The sequence below is a fragment of the Atractosteus spatula genome, chromosome 11, assembly GCF_055471065.1.
Source record: "Atractosteus spatula isolate fAtrSpa1 chromosome 11, fAtrSpa1.hap1, whole genome shotgun sequence".
NCBI classification, from domain to species: domain Eukaryota; kingdom Metazoa; phylum Chordata; class Actinopteri; order Semionotiformes; family Lepisosteidae; genus Atractosteus; species Atractosteus spatula.
In genome coordinates, this window is record NC_142716.1 from 21,962,819 (window position 1) to 21,985,102 (window position 22,284).

Consider the following 22,284-nt stretch of genomic DNA (forward strand, 5'->3'; position numbering starts at 1 on the left):
CGTAATCTCAGGCCATCGGATTTAACAAGTCTCTTAAACATGTAAAATATATTTTATATTAATATGATTCTGTTAATCGTAGTTAATTCTGAAATAGCAAACACAAGTTTAATCATGATAATCATGGAGAAATTTTAGTCCTTCTGATTGAAACGAAATCAGAAGAAATGTTAATGTTTCGTAATCACAAAACAGTAGGTAAAAACTCAGTGATAAATAACATAATGGAACATGATGAAAACTGAAAATAATTAACTAAATAATAAATTATTCTAAATAAAACAGGCGCTCCTAATCCCAGTCCCATAGAACCCTGTGTCTGCTGGTTTTCATTACAACTGAGCTGGTACCTTGAACTGCACTGCTTTTTTTGTGTAGACCTCAGTCCTTTTCTGAAGTAAATCTGTGGTTACAAAATACCCTATTCTAGCATACAGAACTTTAAGCAGACTATTCTAAATGTGTTTTTTAAGAGTTTGTTTTCTTATTTTTGTTAAAACACAATGAGCAGTTTTTTCTCCCATTCTGTAGAGATTATTGGTATTCCATTTGAGATAATGCTGTAGAATGAAAGGATTTTAAGTCTTCAAAGCAAATTTAAAATCTGCATCAGGTTGAAAATTCAAATCAATTAACCTGTGATTAAGAACTCAACTGAAAGCAAAACCCTGTGGGAATTGTTTCCATCACAGGTGGAGTGTCATTTGAGGTGGGTAACATATCTGTACCTATCAAGTAAAACTCAAAATACTTAACACTCTTTAAAAGAAACAGTAATAGCGACAAATTTCAACATACCATAATGGGTACAAAATGTATGAGTAAGTTTATCAAAATGAATTATTGTAGAGTGTTAGAGAATAGTAACATAACAGGTCCTAAAAAAGTATTTTGTCAGCAAAGTTTAAACCGTTTTTTCTCTACAGTCAACCTATTTTTTATTGATGATCATGAAATTAATTGAATAATAATTACAATATATTTTAATTTTTGTAATTAATATTAAATATTAAATATGGAAAATTTTGAATTAATACATTTATTTAGTCATTTAGCTAAACCAAAAATATACTTTGTGTTCAACCCAGTCTTTCTAAGTGATCGTAAGTACTGGGACACAGGTTGTATATCCCCTGAAGCAACAACTGCATTTAGTTTGCAACATATAGAGACACTTCGTGTTTTTGCTTACACTTGAGGTGTTCTTGCTTCAGCCTTTTCCCTCAGCATGTAAAACACTCAGCTGGATTTAAATCTGGAGACTTGTCCTGTGCAAGATTTCCTCTTGTTTCTGCTCACAGCCTCCTTGGCTGCATGGGTGCCCAATATCTATGGAAGCAACTTCTTCAACATAAGATACAATCACTTTATTAGCCATATACAACTTATTGCATTAGGAATTTGCTTGGGGGTAGAGCAGAAGGGCCCAACAGAGTAGAATTTCTCTGCTGGCTACAGGATTTGAACCAGCAACCTTCTAGTCACAAGCACAGATCCCTAGTCACAGTACCACCTCTCAGATGATGAATTATTTTTTATTATTTTGCTTGACATGTGACTCTTTTTTTTGTAATTGGTTCATTATTATAGAATTCAAGTAAAGCCACTAGAAAGGTGAATAAAACCTTCTGACAAACCTTACCCTAACTTCAACTGCCGCCATGAATCTCTTTATATGCCAAAATTAAAAGTCCATGTAATTAAAAATTAAGCCCATGTAAGAATGTGACTCTCAGCTCTTCACCAGTTCACCTACTGTAATTAATCGTTTAAAGAGCTGAAGTTGGCCTACCTAGAAACAGCACAAATGATGAAACCCCCCTCATTCGTTAAGGTCACTAACCGAAGAAGAAGCCACTGGGAAATTACTTTCAATGGTACATACCGGCACAAACACAGCACTAACGAGTGAGACTGGTTCATTTCCCCTACGATGTTGTAGGGGGGCTGAGTGACATCATGACCCCGAAAAAGCAAGGCGCTATATCTCGGAAACGAAAGCAGCACAAACGCTACTTTCAATGGCACAAACCGGCACAAACGCAGCACTAATGAATGAGGTGGGTTTCATCGTTTGTGCTGTCTGTAGAGGACTATGTCTGTTTGTGCCAACTTCACGGGGTACAATGTGAACCTAGGGTATGCACAAACAATAGAGGGCCTAACGCCCTCTAGTGGCATATTCTTCCACTGACGCTTCAACTTCTAGTTTTCCTCAACTAGAAAAGTGTGCTTTCTTAGCTAATTTTGTGGTGTAGGTCAATTATTTTTCGAATTAATTATTATCTAATTAATTTATATTTCAAATAGTTTTAAGCAAATATTGAAAATATTAAATATTTATGATTTATGTTACTATACAGATTTATGTTACCATAATGTCAGTGATCTCTAATTCTCCAGGAAATGCCCACAGTCATGTTTTCACAAGCATTTCCCAATGGTAGCTATTATCTTTTAACCACACTACTTAATACTGTACTATATCACCGTCCTAATTACCACAACAATAGTATTGTGCAAACTAATATTGTGGAATTATTGAGTAGATAAAAATGTCATACCACAGCCTGCACTGTTTATTAGATTTTAAGGGCTGCCAGGGATTCTCCTTGTTTAGTATTATTTAAAACAATACTACAGTGCTGTCCAAATAATTTGCATTAAGCAACATGTTAATTAACAGGCAGTACACAAAGAAAGAAAAAAGCTAATGTGATACAATACACAGTGTAGTGAAAAAGCAAGTACATCACCTTAGGATTTTATGGTTTAACAGATATATTTATACTGTATATAGATTTAGATATATTTGACTTTCACCTAGTCTTTGCCAAGTCCCAATAGTAGGGAAAACAAACATTATTTGATGAGCCAGCATTAGATATATTCAGTAACTTGTGACACCCCTTTTAGAAGCAATAACTTGAAGTAAATGTTTCCTGTAAGAGTTGATCAGTCTCTCACATCTCCTCAGAGGAATTCTGGCCCAATCTTCCTCGCAGAACTGCTTCAAATCTGTAATGATTGAGGGCTTTCTTGTATGCACAGCTCTCTGTAGGTTTTGCCACAGAATCTCTATGAGTTTTAAGTCTAGACTTGGCTATACCAATATCTTGGATTTCTTCTGTTTGAGCTATTCTGTCATAGATTTGCTCATGTGTTTGGATCATTGTGCAGTTGTTTGATCCACTTTCAGCTGAGCTTTAGCTTTTGGAAAGATGGTCTCACATTTACAGTAACTCTGGAATACTCTATTATAGTGTGAAATTCATGGTAGATTTAACAATAGCAAGGCTTCCAGGTCCTGAGGTAGCAAAGCAGGCCCGAACCATCACCCCCCTCACCACCGTGCTTGATGGTTGGTCAATGGCTGTGTTTAGTTTTCACCAAACATGGCATTTTATCTTATGGCCAAACAGCTTTTGACTCATCTGTCCAGAGCACATTATTCCAGAAAAGGGCTTTCCTCCTGCCTATGCTTCCATGAAAGCCATTCTTATTTAATCTTTTCCCGATGGTGAATTTGTGAACTCAGACATTTAACACAGCAAGTCTGTAGATATAACCTGGGATAGCAAGTCTGTAGATATAACCTTGGATGTAACCTTGGGATTCTTTGAAACGTCTAGGAGAATCATACAGTCAGATATTGGAGGGAATTTGCTAGGTCGGTCACTCCTGGTAGGTTGGCAATGATTTTGAATTTTCTCCATTTGTAGTTTGTCTTTTTACCATGGAATGATTTTGTTTGGAAATGGCTTTGACTGTCACAGACTGGGCTTGATATGTTACCACAAACCTAAGAGTTTAAGACCAACCTGACAAGGTTTCTGAGTTTATATATGGGTGGAAATCACTTCCTGATGATCCAATCATTTGCACATATTTTGGTGCACCTGAGTCTACATACCCTCTCAACTGAGATGGTCAAGCTATGTGTGCACTTACATTTTCACGCAGATATCGACTGTTGGCTTTTTAAAAAATAAATAATGACGAAGTAAAATATTTGTATGTTATTTGCCAGGTGAGGTTAATTGTGTCTACTATTGGGACTCGAAAAAAATGGTGAAAGTTAAATATGCCTAAATATGTTAAAGCATAAACTCTTAAGGAGGTGTACTTACTTTTTTTTTACCACACTGGTTATTACATTAGGAACTGGTAAAATATAATTCCACATTGAATAGAAGGGTTTGAGCTGTGGAACCTTATTCACATTTATAATATGATAATTATATACAGTAGTGACCCTGACAGCAAAAATGTACTACACATTTTGTAACAACACTTACACAAGAGAGTAGGTAATTGGGCCCATTTAGCTTGTTTGGTAGTTAGTAGTTAATTGATCCTAGGATCTCATCCAGCCACTTCTTGAAAGACTCTGGGGTATTGAATTCAACATCATAGCTGCATAGCTTGTTCCTTACTTCCACAACTCTTTGTTAAAAGAAGTGCTTCCTGTTTGTGGCACACACACCTTCCTGGTGAATGATGTTGCATTTTTTAACAGCCTGATCACCAGTATATAGGATTTATGGGCTGATTGGGCAGATAAGTGTTGCCATCCCATTTTACTGACCAGTTCTTACTCTGACACTGTCTCAGACTTCTGAATTGTGGCAAGATGCTGCTTCAAACCGATCACGTACCTGTGGTGCTCTACCAAGGCTCTGAGGAAAAAGGAACTTTCTGTAGCGCAGGCATTATCTTCAGTGCCCTCTGTTGCACTGTGGGTAGCTGAAGCTGACAGCCACAGACACTGACAGGCAGGAATCCAACTGCAGGGATTCTGTGGTTTTTGGTGGCTGGCAGAGGTTGTAGGCATTTGGGACTCACCTGAGACAGCTGAGGATGAACAGTGTTCTGACTGACAGAGGGGAAAAAATTCCAGAATTGACATGCAGTTGTGGGAAGACATCACTGAAACTGTGCTGGTTTGAAAAGGTTTCAAGCAAGTTACAGGTTTCAGGTTCCTGATCTTGGGTTTCAGGATTCCAGGTCTTCTGGCTTTCTGGTTTTCATGCTGACGCGTCTCTTGGTACAGAGCTGAATGCAACACTTTCAGAAAAAGCTCAAATGTCAGAGCACTGTTCTGGTGGTGTTTCAGGGATCATATAGAAAACCTGAGATGGTTAATTGGAAGTTTGATTAGATGACTGAGGGGCTAACTGACAAATAGCCTAAGTGTGTTCGGATGCCATCGCTCGTGGGAATGTTGTGGTTTCCTGGGGCAACCGTGGACTGTGAGCCACCATCGGCCTATGTGTGAGACCCACTGAATAAATAAGAAACTGTACAGCATCACTGGTCTTATCACAAGTACAAAGTACAGAATGACATACTGTACACCTTTTGCTGAATTGTTTCCACATACTTTTTGATACAAAATTCCTGAATTATGGCAGCTGTTTCTTGGCAGAAACAGGTATGTTTCCCTCTGGAAGAAAACCAAGTCATTGGTTTCGTTTCGGGCCCAATGCTGCTTGCTGTCCACCTTTTTCTTGTCTTTTACAGTCAATATTACATGGTGAGGGCAAAGGTTAAGAGTGTAGGAGACTGTTTCAGTTGTCTTTGAAGTGATACTGTAAGGCATACAGGTGATAGGATCAGGGCAGGTAGGTGAGGTCAGAACACGGACTGTAAATGCCAGAAACACACTATAACACTGTGTCTGCTCACCTCCTGCATTAATGTAATGATTATTTTCACACACAGGAGAGTGCCACCTGTGATAAAATACTGAAACTACGAAGATAGCTAGGAAGCTGTTATGCCCCAGGGGGCCGTGATGACAGCTGTAGCAAAGCCTGGGTGGTTAGTATTTTCTTCTCCTGTGGTGTGGTGTGTTGTAGTTTTCCCCATTTCAAGTTAAAACATAATACATCACAGAAAATATCAGCTTCAACAATACAAAACAATAGCAGTAAATAAGATAAAAACTCACTGCAATAAAGTGATATTCCTGGAAGTATATTCTGACACATAAAATAACTTTCTCATGACTGAGACAACTATGAGAAACTGCAGAACCACCCTCATACTGTCCAACAGAGCTGGAAATGCACAGTCTGAAAAGAGAATGAATCCCTGGACACTTGTTAGTGACCGCCTGGGCTCAGAAATGGCATAATTCCAATGCAGTGGAAAGCGAGGACCTGATATCTGGCAAGGGACAATGGGACTGAATATGTATGGATGAATTTCAGGTAAGCTTTCAGATCATTTTCAATTTAATTATGATGAACTAAGCAGGTGGTTTGTTAAATTAAATAATTTAAATATCTTTTGGGTCCAAAATCTGATACCTTTCAGCACTCGGAAGACCAGAGTTCTGGCACTTAGGTTATTTTATCTTTCAGGTGTCTCAAAATTTTAGAAGTAGGTTACCTAAGGCTAAGTTTTCAGTTCCTGGGGCTCTGTTACGACCCCAAGTGTCTAGGGGTAAAGGGGTGTAACATTTAAGATAATTATTTTGGAAGCAGGTGGGTTTTGGTGAGGGACTAGGAAGCGTGATAACAAGGGTAAGGAACTAGAGTGGTGCCAAAGGAAAAAGAAAATAACAAACAAAATGGAGCTGGCTAGGAAAGTGAGGGAAAGCTAATCTGACGACTAAAGAAAAACCTGGTGTAAGTACTTTTGTGCATTTTAGGACTGGTACAGGATTTTGATTTGTGGATTGTGTTTTGGCAAGGTACTGTAATTATGGCTACTTTTGATTTGCGAAAGTTTGTGGAGGAACCTTCCTTTGAGCAGCTGGATAGGTGTAGGAAGGGCGAATTGCTCCAAATTGCAGATCACTTCCAGATTCAGGTTTCAATGCAAGCTCTTAAAAGGGACATCAAGAGAGCTGTGATGGATAGGTTGGTGGAGTTAGAGGTCATTGCACTAGCGAGCAAGGACGCCGGTTCTCCTGGGGCTGGTGCTAAACCTGCTATGGTTGTAGAAGAATTGGACGAGCCCCCAATAATTCGTTTGGAAGCAGGTGGGTTATGGTGAGGGACTAGGAAGCGTGAACAATCAAGGGTCAGCAGTGTGGACATAACAGAAAAAACACACACAGAACACACACTGGGATGTAACAGGCTCTATAACTGTAAAGTTGTGGAGTTTGTACGTTCTCCCAGTGTTTGTATGGGGTTTTGCCACACTCCAAAGATATGGCCAAAAGTTAATTTGCTTCTGTAAAAAACTTCCCTGGTGTGCCCTCCAATGTCCCCTCCAATGAACTGGCATCCCATCCTGGGTATATCTCACCTTGTGCTCATTGCTTAATAGAATAGGTTCTGCTTCTCCCTGCAACCTTGTACAAAATAGCTGATTAGACATTTTATGGATGAAAGCCAATTCCAGCCACCAAAAGAAAGCTGAGAATCTTTAACAGATAAACTATGGAAATAGACTCTGGTTCCATCTTGCTACTAGATTAGGTACTGCATGCAGATCCCTGAAAAGGATATGGAAAATTTTATTTTGCCTGCTTGTAGTACAATCTCACCAGGACAAGCACATTGAAAACAGGTGGATAGAAGTTGTATATCTTTATTTTCATTGAAAGTCTTTGATATTTCCTTTTTCTTTCCATTTGAATAGAGATTTGAATAGAAAAATCTGAAGTTTTGAAATACCTGATGGACAATGATAGTACTTTAAAATGCACCTAAAATATCCCATTCAGTTTACATAGGGACACATCTGCTGTTATAAACTCTTGCTTTCTCTTAGTTTTACATTGAAAGACTTTTTTTCTTTCTGTGATACCACCAGTGTTGCTAATAGTTTTATACTATACAATGTGAGCAGCTTAGCTCTAAACAACTTACAACTAAAACCCTTTGACTCTGTAGAAAAGCTTTGCATTGTTGTCTTCAGTATTTATTTGACATTACAGGAAATAGTATCATGTATCATGAACAAGACATTCCCTTGTGTATAGAGTGGTGGGTGGAAAATTACATGAACTTCTAAAGTGTTTTCTATTTCTTTATTGCTAGATTTATTTTGGATTTTACCACTAGGTGGCAGTAGGTTTCCTTAATTCAGTGGTACTGGTGGTGAGGACTGTAAGGCATTTGTTATTTGGTTTTCGTCAGTTTACAGAACTCTTCATTGAATCGTTTGTTTTTTTTTTCTGTACTCAGGACTCGATCTCTCAAAAAAATTTCTTTGTATGTGTGATTTACAACAATCATAGTGTACAGAATGTATTTCAGTTTACTAGCAAACTAGCTGCTAATCTATAGCTTTCTCACCAATTCCTATCGATCCTGAATTCAGTACAGGACACAGGACAGAGTGAGGCTGTCAAACAGTTTCAGGACAAATTCAAAGTGGTGCCTGGGCCCTCAGGATTTATTCTGATTTCTAACCTGGTTCTCCTGATTACAAACTAATGTGGTTTTAAAAATACAAGGAAACAATTGAGGTGAGGCCAAAATAATGAAGGAATGGAAACAACGAGATATGGGAATACCCAGAACCAGGACTGGGAAACTGCCTTAAATGATGGGCACTCCACACAGCATACCAGTTTGTGTTTTTATGGGGAAGTCTTGTATGTAATGGTGGAACTGCAAAAAGTAGAGACTTGCCGTATACATAAGAGTGTATTATTGGTAATTATCATTTGCCTGTTCAGGTCGTTCTCTATTCAGAGTAGTGTGGAGCTGAGGTTTGCACTCAAGCTCAACTGTAAAGTTGTGGGTTAAAATATCAGAGGGGGCACTGCTGCATTGCTTTGGATAAAAGTGTTAGCCAATTAAGTTCATGATAATGTAAGTATAAATGCTGTGTTTATCCATTTGGTATATAATTTTATCCTCTCTTCAAAATTGCTGAACTACATTACTGAGAGCTACTTTGCAGCATTTTTCCCTGTGTTGCAGGCCATCAAAGATTCGTTATATTCTGCTTCGTGGAGGCTGCTTCTGTGCAGAGAGGGAATGATTGTAAGGCCAGTGTTTGAGCTTTGAGGACAAACGATTTACATAATTGGGAACCACTACTTTACCAGGACATGTGCTGGCATTTTCTAAACAAATGTGCTGAAATTAAATAGAAACCTAGTGGACAAGGTGAAGGAAAGATAAAACTGATCTATGTTTCTATGTTAATTGTCTCTCCCATGTCTCTGCAGCCTTATACTCCAGCCTAATTACAAGCCATCCTCACCAGCTTATTACTGGAGCTCCCAGACATGTATTAGGCCAATAGTATTGAGACTACATGAACAGGTACATTGTCTATTATTCTTATTTTATTCTTCTACATTAACATTAACAACATCATTAGAGAATTAGCTGGGATGGCAGAAAAGAGAACTTCAGGAGCAGCAGATAAACGTCAAGAGATATGAATAAAGAACTATCAGTACTTGTTCGCACTAAAGAAATTAAATATATATCCTACAGGAAAGTATTTTTAATTACAACATGCTCTCACTGATCAAGAGGTGTCCAGCCATGAAGTCCTATTGGTTATCATGCAGAAATTTAGACAAGGATTAATAACAAGGAATAAATATTACTGAACTCTGCTTACTTAACAGCTAGCACTATGTGAAAATTATATACTGAATCCTTTGAATTTTTGTATATTATAAATATATGTATTAATAATAAGCATAATTTAAAATCACAGACACCTCTTCTGATGTTATTGAACACTTCTTCATCTTACAAAAGTGACAGTGAAGGGGCACTAGGAAATCAACTTGCTTACAATATAGGTTTAAAAAAATGACTCCTGTAGCAGTAAAGCTAAAACTGAACCAAAGGCCAATTAAGCAGCAGCTCAGCACTAAACCACAGCCAGTGCAGCTCAGAACAAGCTTTTCCAAGACAGTAAGCTAGGCGAGTAAAGGACTGTATCACAGTTGGGTTAAAACCCAGATAGTTTGCCTAAGATGCCCAAGACAGATTATAGGGATACGCCAAAAGTAAAACAACGTCAGCTCATGTTATTGTTTTGAAGTTTTATTAACATCTAAATAACAAAACAATATTGTGTGCAAATAAGATGTCAGACACAGAACAGAACTACTCGTTTTGGCAAGTTAAGCTGCAACGATGTGGCACATGTCTGAGAAGATATGTTACAGGTAAGATGAAGGCTTAATAATGTACAAAACATGGGTTTCAAACCAATCAGCATGAACCGCAAGGGAAATTCTAGCACTTTCAGTCATTATTAAAGAGATGCTCTGACAGTAGTGCTTAAAGTGGAACAACGATAAATTAACATTGCAATTATTGCTACAACAATAAACATTTATCCCAAAGGAAGGATAAATAATAACAGGTTTCAGTACAAAATACATTCTCGGTGATAAGAGTAGGAAATTGTCATGGAGCTAGAACTGTATGAAAATGATAAACAAATGGAATCCCTTGAATTCTTGTATATTGTAAATATATTTATTAATATTAATAATAATACCCATAATAAAACTAAAATCACACTGCAAAAACACATTTTAGGAAATACTGACATTGCTAAATGTTGCTGCCTTAAGAACTCTTGTACAACAAGTGCTGCTCCATGTGTTTTTGAACGAAGGAAAACATTCTTGGTTTTAAACTTTTTTAACTTAAGGAGAAATGATAAGGGTGAATTAATACTGATTAATCCAATACTTAAAGGAGACATAAGTGCTTCCCTGTCAAAACTAATGTCAGGAAACGTTTGGCCCTGGCAGCCCTTGGTCCTGTGAAACAGGTTCCTCAGTTCAAGTATGACGTGCAGGATTGTAATTCCAGTTTCGCCCTCTGTGGCTGATTGCTCTCACGCCTCTAGTGTGAAGACTGATGTGCGGAGCGTACATTCCCCAGTTAGCCGAGAAGGACAGAGCTCCTAGGAGGAGGAGTTTACATTCCCGGAGGACACAGCGGTCTCGGGGCAGTACTCGGCCTCCTCCTTGTTGGGGTGGGAGGAGTTGTCCGACTTGCTGCGGCCGCCCATGATGGACTGTCTGAGCTTGCTGCTGGCCGGCCCTCCACTGACCTCGCAAGGGAGCATCTTCAGGAAGGCGCGGCGCATCTCGTTGCTGGTGAGGGTGTAGATGAGGGGGTTCATGGCCGAATTGAGCACGGCCAGTGCCAGGAACCACTCCGCCTTGTACAAGATAGTGCACTTCCGGATCTTACAGGCCACATCCAGCAGCAGGAGGATGAAGAGGGGGGCCCAGCAAGCGATGAAGCAGCTAAGCACGATGATGACCGTCTTGAGCAGCGCCAAGGACTTCTCCGAGCTCTTGCTCCCCCTACTGTTTGGGTACTTCCGGAACACGAGCTTGCGGCTGCGCGTCCGCACCAGGGAGTAAATCCGAGCGTAGAGGATGACAATGGCCATGAGGATGACGCTGAAGACCGTGGTGCAGAACAGGATGTAGGTCTTGTGGTAGAGGGGAAGCACTGTGGAGCAGCTGTTCATACTTTCAATGCAGTTCCAGCCCATGATGGGCAGCCCCCCCAGGATGGCCGAGATGACCCAGCAGGTGCTGATGAGCAGAAACACCCGGCAGGTGTTGCCCCCATTGTGCAGTTTCATTTTCAGCATGGTGAGATGCCTCTCAATGGCGATGGCCAGCAAACTGAACACTGAAGCGGCCAGGGCCACGAACATGCTGCCTTCACGGAAGAACCACTGCGTGGAGCTCAGTTTGTAGGTGTTAGCTCCAGACAGCAGGATGTTGCAGGTGTACACCACTCCTGCCAGCAGGTCCGACAAGGCCAGATTGCCAATGAAATAATACATGGGCTTGTGGAATTTTTTCGTCCTCCATATTGTGAGCAGAACCAAAATGTTTTCCAGAATAATGAAGCAGCACACGATAATAAAGACCACAGAGTCGGCTTTGAGTCCCGAGTCTTGTTCCGCCTTCCGAAATTTCCCAGTGAAATTGTAGTGCCTCTCTATTAAATTAGAATACATGGACCCATAGGCATTCCTGTTGTTGCCGGCAGTGGTCAGCTCCATTGTTGGAGGAGTGAGTCATTCACGCTGCAATGCACAACTCAGTCCATAGGAGGAGCCAAACCTGTTTTTTTTGTGAGTCCGGGCGGTGCTGCCCTCAGCTGAGGAGAAACTCTTTCTGGTAGAAGAATGTGCACCACATAGACACGGCACCCATCGTTTAGACACTGCAAGAGACAAGCATCGACGTTACATGATGATAAGACAAAAACTTTCATAGACGCTCCATCAGGGGTTTGTGTCACCTACTTAAATTATTATTTTTTTCATTTTATTATGAAAAGGTCCACTAATAATTTAAAAGTATTTGCCCTAGCAATAGACATGCAACATATATAAAGCTCAGTGCTTTTTTAATCTTACAACAATTCTAATTAGAAAAATCAATGGCTCATATTCAAATCTAAACAGCAGCCTATAGGTTTCAGATACCTCCCTTGATAGATAACTTCTCGTTTAGTTCATGTTCATAATACTATTTTGCCGTTAACTGAAAACTACAAAGTCATATTCTTCAACACTGTACATTGAAAAATAAAAATGGATGTTTAAATGTTTACTTTCATTATTTATTAGTTATAATTTTATTTAAAAGATCCAGGGAAAAAACTTCCCATCGAAGAACTGATGTAGGCAGGAGAGGGGATTAAAACATTCTAACCGCTGTTTGAGAACTTCACGATAATATCAAAGTTTAAAAATGTTCTTTCATAAATAAATATATACTTGCCATACAAACTGATAACTTTATACTTCGACATTTATTTTTTTATGAACTTAATAATAGCAGCGCATTGGTTTACAGGCTCATGCGACGCGCTGAGCTCACCCCGGCTCTACACTGACACTTGTCAAGGGGGCAGCGAGACCTCCCAAAACAGATAGAGATGCTTAATATGAAGAAGTGATTCTGATAGAGTGAGTTTTGTGCGACTATAAAAGACATCATGAATTTAATCATGAATTTACAAACGGAATAAAGCAACACCACTAGTTGCAGGAATTTCTCAGCAGTGATCCTGCAAGAAGTTAGTTAAATATTTTTTACACGCGTAAAAATTTAAACTTTAAAATTAATATGATACCGCATCTGGTAAAATGAAGAGAGAGCCTTCTCCGTCTAAAAAATCCCACCAGTTCCCAGTGAAACGCAATTTATTGCACTTTAGAGAAATTTGAAAGTGCTGGTTCAAATTGATACTGCGAAAGGAAATGCGTAAAAAAAACATTCCTAAATCACACTTTTGACAAATAAATTTAACAATGTTCATAAGAAAGTTCCGAACTGCGTTTGAAGTACACCAGATGCTCCAAAAAGCATGTTTTTCGTGCTAAACTCGTCTTCTTCGAAAATTATGCGATTGAATGTCTCTAATGTACCAATTTTATTCGTGTACTTACCTTGCAGGTATGTGCCCTTTTGTCTTGGTAATATGTATCCCTCGAGTAACGGTATATTCCGATTCAGGACACTCTTACATGGCCACACACCAAGTGACTGTTCCCTCGACTGGAGGCGTCACTGTGCAAACTCTAAGAAGTTAAGTCCAGTTGATTGAAGCTCCGCCTTCCTCCAGTTGAGCGTACAGGGGCCCGAGACTTCATCACACCATGTAGAACTCCGGCTAATGTCCGAGATTCGCAGTGTAGGTGACAATATTTATTTTCTATTATTATTCGATGTTACGTTGTTCAGTTTTAAAAATGTACAAAAACGGAATTCTGGCAAATATTGACAATGTCAGATGAAACAGTGGTCAGAATAATAAATTCAACTGGAAGCGGATTTGATTTGACTGTAATGGTTTGTCTCTAAGGTGCGTGCTGACCCACTGCTCATAACGACAAGGAAACATTATTCGTTATAAAGCAAGCGAAGAGCACGAGGTACATAGAATGAGTAACTGGAGGTACGCGATATACACCCAGCCATTTTAAAAATTTTGTATCAATTATAAAAACTACTGTGTAATTATATATTTAATCTGTAGTAGCCCCCTATAAACACAGAAGCCGTTATGACATGGTACCAAAGTAAATTTGTTATGCATTTGTTTTTTCATTCTTTAAACACATCTCTCATGCTTCATCATATTAATTTATTTCAAATGAATAGACTCTTAGCTGCATGCTCATAATTTGCCATTTGAGCTATGAAACACTGCATTAAAAAAAGTAAAAATTAAAACACAACCCAGAATTGCCTTTTTAGTAAGATTTAATGGCAGCATAATACACGGAAAAACACTTCAGCATTAATGGACCAAGCAGGAAACCAAGACTTGCATCTGAAACAAGTTTATCCAGAGATGTAAGTGCAAAACATATTTTGTTAGACTATACAGATTGGCAAATGATAAACTAATATTCTTTTGAACTCATAAAATAAAGAGAGAGAATGTGCTGGGGGGCCAAAGTTCAACTGGGAGGCAGGAGGGCTGCAGTTTCTGAAGTGCATTAAGCGTGTTCCTCGTTCTGCCTGTAATTGAGTGATGATGGCTGTCTGGAAAGCTGCATATTTAGATGCCATTGGTGCCGTTTCAGTTTCAATTTACAAATTGATGGCTGGCAAAGGCAATGGTAATGGAAAAGTTTGAGGGCGTCTTCATGTCTGTGACAGTGCCCTGATGAAGATGTGAGAGACAGGAGCACGAGGGGTCTGCTGGGGCTGTGGACCCCAGACCGCAAACCCAGCAAAGCAGGACAAGGCTGCAGCCAAGCACTGCCATTCCAAGATGGCAGAGGCCTTCTTAACCAGCAGTTTCAGATGCTCCATCCAAACCTTTAACCCCTACCACCTGAGCTTGCTGTCTTAACTTCAGTTTAATTTCAACATTATGCACATTATGTGTAAAACTAGGTTCCCTTAATGCATGAAATCAGACACAAAAGCTGAGGTGAGCTGTCTGAAACCCCACAACAAAGAACACGTATACACACAATGGGGCTCCTCAAAACCGTCCACCCTCATCTGCTCATTAATCACAAGCATGCTGCGGTATCTCAAAGTCTAGCGCTTATTTACCCAGTTGATGCCCCGGGGGGTGGGGGGAAGAGTTCAATATGTCGTGCTTTCCAGACCGAGGGAAATGGGTGACTTTCATTATTCCAGTTCCTTGGGCACCTCATCACTCAAATGGCAAAACAAGTCAGCCATGTCCATAAAAAATCCATTAATATACAAATGTGGAATGGAATCCTCCACAAAATACTCCTTTCTTTTTTTTGGTCACCTCATGAGAACTGAGGATGTCCAGGTTCCCCTGTGTAGCAGCTTTATCCTTTCCAAAATGGGCAGCTGAGATGAACCACCTTCCTGTTAACATCCAGCCCTCTGATCAAATTCATATCTTCTTCTGGGAGTGAGAACCCAAATACCTGGCCAGAGGGGAAACAGGAGTTTGGAGAAATGATTAACTGCCAGTGAAATCCAAAACACTAGAGTTTAATGTGAATATCAAAGGACTGCAGCTAAATAAATGTATACTGATTTCCTTCAGAAAAAATAAAAATAAAAAAAGTTTCAGGTTTATTTTAAAAGTATTTTCTAGGGACACTGGCAGAATGTCACTGATATACTTTGCTCAAGAAATTGATAGAAAATAAAATGTCTGTCAGTGTGTTAGATAATCAGCAGTGCTAGAATCTGGAGAGCACAAGGCTAAGCCTATAGCCAAGACACGGACAAGTGTAAGACTCCTTTATCTTATTTTTAGTGTCTTAACAAATGCTCCACTTCCCATTTAATTGTGTGGCAGCAAATAAAAGAAGGAGTTTTTGGGAAAATAACTTTTTGAGAGAGAGGAGGCCTTTTAAGTGGTTCATGATCATGGGATGATTTCTGTTATTGGGTTCTGCTGTATAAAGTATTGGAATGAAGTGAAGACAGCTGACAGGCTGACCACAGAGATTGGGGCTGTGCAGAGTGCTGTCAGACTGCAGAGAGCACACTGTTATTTACTGAGTCTCCAGAACTGCTGTGGTCTCTGTCAGGCATGGCTGTGGCTAGGGTCAGCTCTCCCTGTTACAGCGAGTTAGCCAGACCAGCTAAAACACATAAAAGACCTGGCCCTCCATTTCAAAAGATCTTCAGAGCACATACTGTACCACCAGCTTTTACAACCCTTTAGATGTAGTATAAAATTACACAGATTACCGTGAGAAGAGCACTCTTAAATTTATCCATTCCTCCTTATATACTCAGTATACAAACCAGATTCTGTATCTGTGTTTCATTTAGCAGTATAAACATGTAAAACTCATTTATGAGCCACAGGGAACAGCTGACAAAATTTAAAAGAAATTACGTATTTTTGCTCATGTTGAGCAACTGGTGTAAGGGACATACTGTATCAGACTGATATTTCATACTCAAGAAAAAAACAACAACTGAATAGTCGTACATGTCTGATATGAAAAACAGCTATATTTGTTAAACTGCAAATATTGTTTTTTTGCACTTTGAGATATTCTGTTTTTGTTTAAAATTAAAAATCACCAATTATTTTGTTACATCCCCCTGATTTGAAATCGCCAATTGTGTGTTTTTTACACCTCGTCTTACAGTGAAAACCCCTTAACAGCACACAGGGGAAAATGAGGACGTGCAGATAGACTACACTCACCCGTCCACCTTCCTGCCAATTGTCTTTTACCATCTCAAAGGCAGCACTGCCTCATGCTGGAGACTTGGCACTGATTGAAAGAGAGGTGTTTCCTTAATTGCTAGGTCTACATGTCTATAAGCACCTCGGAGGCCATTGTGTCATCAAGTTGACCCGACCCTCAGTTGTCCTACTTGAGGAATCCTGGTCACCTAGCAACACAATCCAGGCTTGAACCTATGATCATTGTGCTCAGCTTCCACTCGAGCTACAGCCATTACTGGTTGAGCTCCTTGGGAGGCCCCTATTTTGCTTTTTTTGTATGAAGTTTTCCTTGTAGTAAAAAAAATAATGAATGAATGGGTGGACAAATGGTCTTGGATCAGCCTGCTATTGCTGAAAGTTTTATTTTCCATTCAAATGCAGACTAATATTGTTCAAGTCACACTGTAGACACTAAGCAACTCACACTGGACCATGTGCATTTGTAAAAATAGACATTTTGATTACAGATCCTATTGGTTGTGAAGGCAAGATCTCAAAGGCACCCTGATGGCTAAGTGCTCCCCTGCTACAAGCTTGCTGAGGTGATTTACAGAAGGAAGACCCCCTTTGTCGGGGGGGGGGTCTCTGAGGAAAACAGTGAAGAACAAAAGGAGCAATTGGACATGGATTTTCCATACTTCATTCTCCCTGTGATCATACATCTCTTGAGTTTGTGCCTTAGACCAGAGCAGGGTTTTGCAGAAATGAAAATCTCTAAAGAAAAGGTGAGAATGGCAGACTGCCTCTACATTTCCCCTCCACACACAATAGGGTGTGTCAGTGGTCTCTTTCACTTGGCTCCTAGTGTCTGCCTGCCTGGATCTACAAATCCAGCAATGCAGACAGCTGTTTCCGTTCTCTGTGTTTCCTCAGCCCCCAACAGCAAGAAACGAGACAGGAAAAAATTAAACATTAGATGATATGATGTAGAGAGCTCCTTAGATCCTTAACAGCAGACTTTGTTTTCTGAAAATAAACATGCATATAGAGGGCAAAGAGAGTTCTTTCTTTGAAGGTAAGTAAGCTTATACACTTTAGAATAGCCAATTATTTTTGTTACTGTCATAATACTGGGATCTTGTGGCCTGTGTTCACCACAGCACTGGATGCCGTTTCTTTCCTTTGTTCACCTGCGGAGTCTCTATTCCTCTATCCCGTCCCGATTTAAAATGATAAAAGAACTGACCCGAAGTCGGTCCGAACCAGCCCCATTAGAAATTACACCGACCAATATTTGAACGTTTATTTGATCAACATTTTTTGAAACAGTATATCCAGATTCTTTGTTTTAAACAAACTAAAGTAGCATAGTCTTGTGACTGTCATTTTTGTAAAGTGCTTCACAATCGATGCAGATAACGTAACCTGTGCTTTTTTCTTCTGTGTGCTGACTAGCTCACCAAATGAGGTGGGAGACTACCTGGCTCTTTAGTCGCTCTCTCATCTTTATTTTTATCTCACTGTTCTGGAGTTGTGTCCTGTCTGCTCTAACGAGGTTGCCATTAGTGTATGTTTTTTTCTTTGTAATACACTGTTTGCTTGTTTTCTCCCACTTTGCCTTGTGATACAACCAATTAGTCAAAGTCACCAACGATCTTCTAATGGCTTCTGATTCTGGTTCTTTTTCTATCCTCATTCTTCTTGAGCTCAGTGCTGCTTTAGATGCTGTTAACCATGACATCTTACTTTCTTGTCTTGAGACTCTGTTTGAAGCTTCTGACATTGCTCTCAAATGGTTCAAGTCTTACCTCACTGATTGCTGTCACTTTGTATCTCTTGGTCTGAAATCGGACTCATTGAATCCGGTGTTCCTCAGGGCTTGATATGTGGCCACCTAACTTTTAGCATTTACATGTTTCCACTTGGTTAGCTTTTAAGATCACATGACCTCAACCTCATCCGGGCGGAGTTATGGCACTGTGGCTAAGGATCTGCGCTTGTGGCTGGAAGATTGCTGATTCAAATCCCTTGGCTGGCAGAGGATAACATTATAGCTAATAAAGTGATCTTATCTTATCTATCACTTCTAGGCTGACGATACTTAAATCTACATCCATACCAAACCTGACACTGATGTGGCTGTCTCTATTGTATCTAATTGGATTTCTGACATTAAAACATGGATGACTCAAAATTTCCTTAATCTTATCTGCGACAAGACTGAAGCCATGCTTAGTGGCACCGCCCATCACTTTGTAAATCCAATACTTTGTAAACCCTCTCTGTGAATGGCACTGTACTTGAACTGCCTGAGTTACTATTGTCCTACTCCCCACCTCACAACCTTCGCTCTTCTAATTCTGGTCTCCTATCTGTCCCCCAAGCCTGTCTGCACTCTGTGAGAAGAGCCTTCTCCTGTTATGCTGCAAAGCTCTGGAACTCTCTCTTCCTCTACCTCTACCTCTACCTCTCTCTACCAGAGAGTACCTTTTCTAAACTCTTTCAAATCAAGACTCAAAACCTTTTTCTTTAGAAGAGCTTTTACTTAATTGATTCTGTTCTTTACCCCTCTGCTCCTACTATATTCAGTACCACCATCAACTGTCTCCTCTCATTGTGGATTTTCATTGTTGATATCTTGTGCATTTTTTTATTGTTGTTGTTCTATAAAACGTTTTGAGAAGCCACCTTTAAAGGCACTATATAAAATAAAGATTATTATAATATTATTATTTAAACTGTAATAGAGTCTTCTGTATAATTTTAATGATAAAGATACGGGAAAACTGCATAAATAAATTTATAATTTAAACTATGACATCCCCCTAATATTTATATATTGGTAAGATTATCTAAAATGTAATGTATTTTTACTTTAACTATGAACAGTAACTTCATAGTTCAGGTATCAATGTTTTATTTCTAGTTTTGCCATCAATATCTGTCTGAGGACTGGGAAGTATATATCCATTGAAACTGATGAATGGTCTTCATCAATATAATTTTCTCTTGACCTTTTATAATTTTAAAATTTAAAGTTCTCTTATTAAATAAACAAATGCAATGTGTATTTCAAGTCAGGAAGCATTAAAAAAGAAGCAAAAAGTGCCTCTTTTCTTAACTGTTTCTGTAATTAGAACTCTGAACTCTGAAACGTTGATCCTGTTTTAGACAGTTGCTTTCCTAAGGCTTCAGTGCAAGTCCACACACCCCCAGGACCTGCCCAGCTGTGAACCAGCTGTGAATGCTAAGATTCTCAGGCTTAGGTCCAGCTGCTTGTGCTCTGGTAACATAGAGGATCGTTGATAGAGAGCTCAGTCTCACTCACCACGTGCTCTCACTGGACCACAAACCACACAGGTTACACCTCTTTGGTGAGATTATTTAACACAGTACTCACATACTGGGTAGCACAGTTTAACACAGTGCCTCATTGCCTCTCTGTTCATCCTTTTCCACATCAGTAATGCAGTACAGCACACAGCACTTGCATATAAAATAAAATAATAAAATACAACTAAATTAAAATAAAATATAAAATTATAACATCTACAAGACTGTGGTTGTCTCCCATCCATTTTTTCTCTGGATTTCTGCATTACTAGAATGTACAGAACTGGTGGACTTATGGAATACATTGAGATTTTCATAAAGTAGAAGCTCGAAACAGGTGCTTTGAGACTGAAATTAGGAAAACAGGAAGCATTTATTTACACAAAGAGTTGCAGGTGCCTGCAACAAACATCCCAGCTATGCGGCTGAAATCAGATCTCAGGAATCCTATGATACATCAACTGGAACAGATTCTAGAATCCATTAGCTTCTGAGCAACATTGGCCATATGGAGCTCTTTTCATTCGTATCCCTTCTTCTTCTATTCTGTAATGATTAGAGATCATCTCTGTTTTATAATATCTAGGAAATAAGACGGTTTGAGCCAAGCCTGAGGACAACAAAGATGGTACCACAATGGGGAATTCAGGGCTGAATTCTCAGAAAGATCGTTAAGAGATTTTTCAGTAATTGTGAGTATAAACCTCAGGTTATTCCAGACAATCCAGGGCCCGCAGGGTATTGAAACATGCTATTAAAATACAGTATATTTATATTAAGTGTTAGAATTCATTGTTTGAAGAAGGTGAACTGGATGCTAATATGCACAGAATGTGACAATTCAGGAAAATTCTGGAAAAGAGGGCAAAAGTGTGATTAATACACTGCTCAAATCGCTGTCTAGCATGGAGCATGTTTGAATGATAGCCACCCTGCAATATTACATTTGTCTCAGCCATCATGAGTGAACAAGCTAGTGCTGCTTTATCAATGAAATACAGAAATGCACCAAGAAATAAGACTGGAATGGGCCATAATTCTCATATTGGCCATCAGCCTGCCAGTATAGTATACAAAATACTCTCGTCATTCTCGTCTAAAACCCCAGTAGGAGAAATCTGTCTTAGTCTCTAAATATTACACTACTAGATAATGAAGCAGTTGCAGTAAAGCAGTTTTAGGGTTTGAACAATAAAGCATTGTCGTATCTCCTGTCCCTGTGGGGCACAGGGTCCTTTTTCCATCTCACCTCTCTGTGCACTGTATTAGACTCTCAGGATATTTTGGCAGTGCTGTGCATTTTCAAGAGCTGTAGTTACTGTAAATACAGGGTATCTTTCAATTGCCAAACAAGTCAAAAGTGAGAGTACAAATTACTAAGGTCCAATTAAGGGGAAACTGAGATAGAGTAACTGGAGGGTCAGATGGTGTGAATAAATGTTCACCGGGTACAATATGAAAATCCTGACCGACCACAGGCCAGAAACAAGACAGGTAGCACTCAGGATAAATTAAAATCACAAAGAGCGAGGAAGAGGCAAAAAAAATTCTTCAGAAAAAGGAGGCATTTTCATGTGAAGATAAAACACTTTCCCACACAAAGAGACCTATAGGCCTTTACAGTCAGTGCTGCTGTGGGGATGTGGTGAGTACCTCTGTCTGTAACAGCCTCTGCTCATGGCCAAGAAGGTAACCCACATTCTGAACACTGCTTGTTCAGACCCATGTGCAGAATTAGGATCACAACCTGAATACTGCCGAGTTGAAGCTGTGACTGATTTCCTGATGGAAACGTCAATTCTTGGAGTGGGACTTAGCAGAACTGCTTGGAGAATTCATCAGTCTGATACAGAGCAGCTGCTGGAGAAGCTGGATGCTAGTGGAACAAGGTATGCTCCATGGGAGCTGTGTCCTTCCTCCCTTCAAAATGCAAGCTCTGTTGAACCTTCTTTCGATTCACAGATTAGAACACAGCCATCTATACAGTATATGTGCTCCTGTAATTTTTCCGGGATCATTGTGTTCACTCAGCTGGGATGTAGACTGGGATATACATTAGGAAAATAAAAATGATTTTAATGAAATATAGAATCATGTAAAAAATGTAGAATAGAAACATGCAAAATAGGCAAATAGTTCCAATTGTGCAAGTCCTACAACAAGAAGAGCATGAGACAGATCAGGCAGAGAACAGGTGGAGGGCACTCATGTAAGAGTCACCTGGCGAATCGATTTGCAGCCGAAGTTTGGAGTTGAGAAACTCCTGCTCAAGTTCAAAGCCCAGGCCCAGAAATGGCTAAAGACACAGTACAATTCGAAACAGATGTGATCAGAAGTCAAGACAAACTGAGAGCCAGTTTGGGAACAAATGTTTCAAGGACAA

The 22,284-nt window shown here is 39.5% G+C and overlaps 2 protein-coding genes across 3 annotated transcripts in view; both read right to left on the reverse strand.

Moving 5' to 3' along the window:
- Nucleotides 1-9,967: 9,967 nt before the first annotated feature.
- s1pr1 (sphingosine-1-phosphate receptor 1) lies at nucleotides 9,968-13,497 on the reverse strand. The gene is made up of 2 exons (XM_088927698.1): nucleotides 13,381-13,497; nucleotides 9,968-12,146 (listed from the first exon to the last, which is right to left on the reverse strand). The coding sequence occupies exon 2, from the start codon at nucleotides 11,980-11,982 to the stop codon at nucleotides 10,858-10,860; it is 1,125 nt and encodes a 374-aa protein (XP_088783824.1). The 5' UTR covers nucleotides 11,983-12,146; nucleotides 13,381-13,497; the 3' UTR covers nucleotides 9,968-10,857.
- Nucleotides 13,498-14,397: 900 nt separating this feature from the next.
- LOC148823692 (putative oxidoreductase ZK1290.5) overlaps nucleotides 14,398-22,284 on the reverse strand; it is a 73,835-nt gene continuing 65,948 nt past the window's right edge. The window contains exon 7 of one of the 2 annotated variants that reach the window (XM_088928203.1): nucleotides 14,398-15,357. In XM_088928203.1, coding sequence (XP_088784329.1) covers nucleotides 15,256-15,357 — 102 coding nt within the window. In that variant the 3' untranslated portion in view covers nucleotides 14,398-15,255. The remainder of the gene's footprint in view (nucleotides 15,358-22,284) is intronic. The other variant, XM_088928201.1, reaches the window with a different exon arrangement.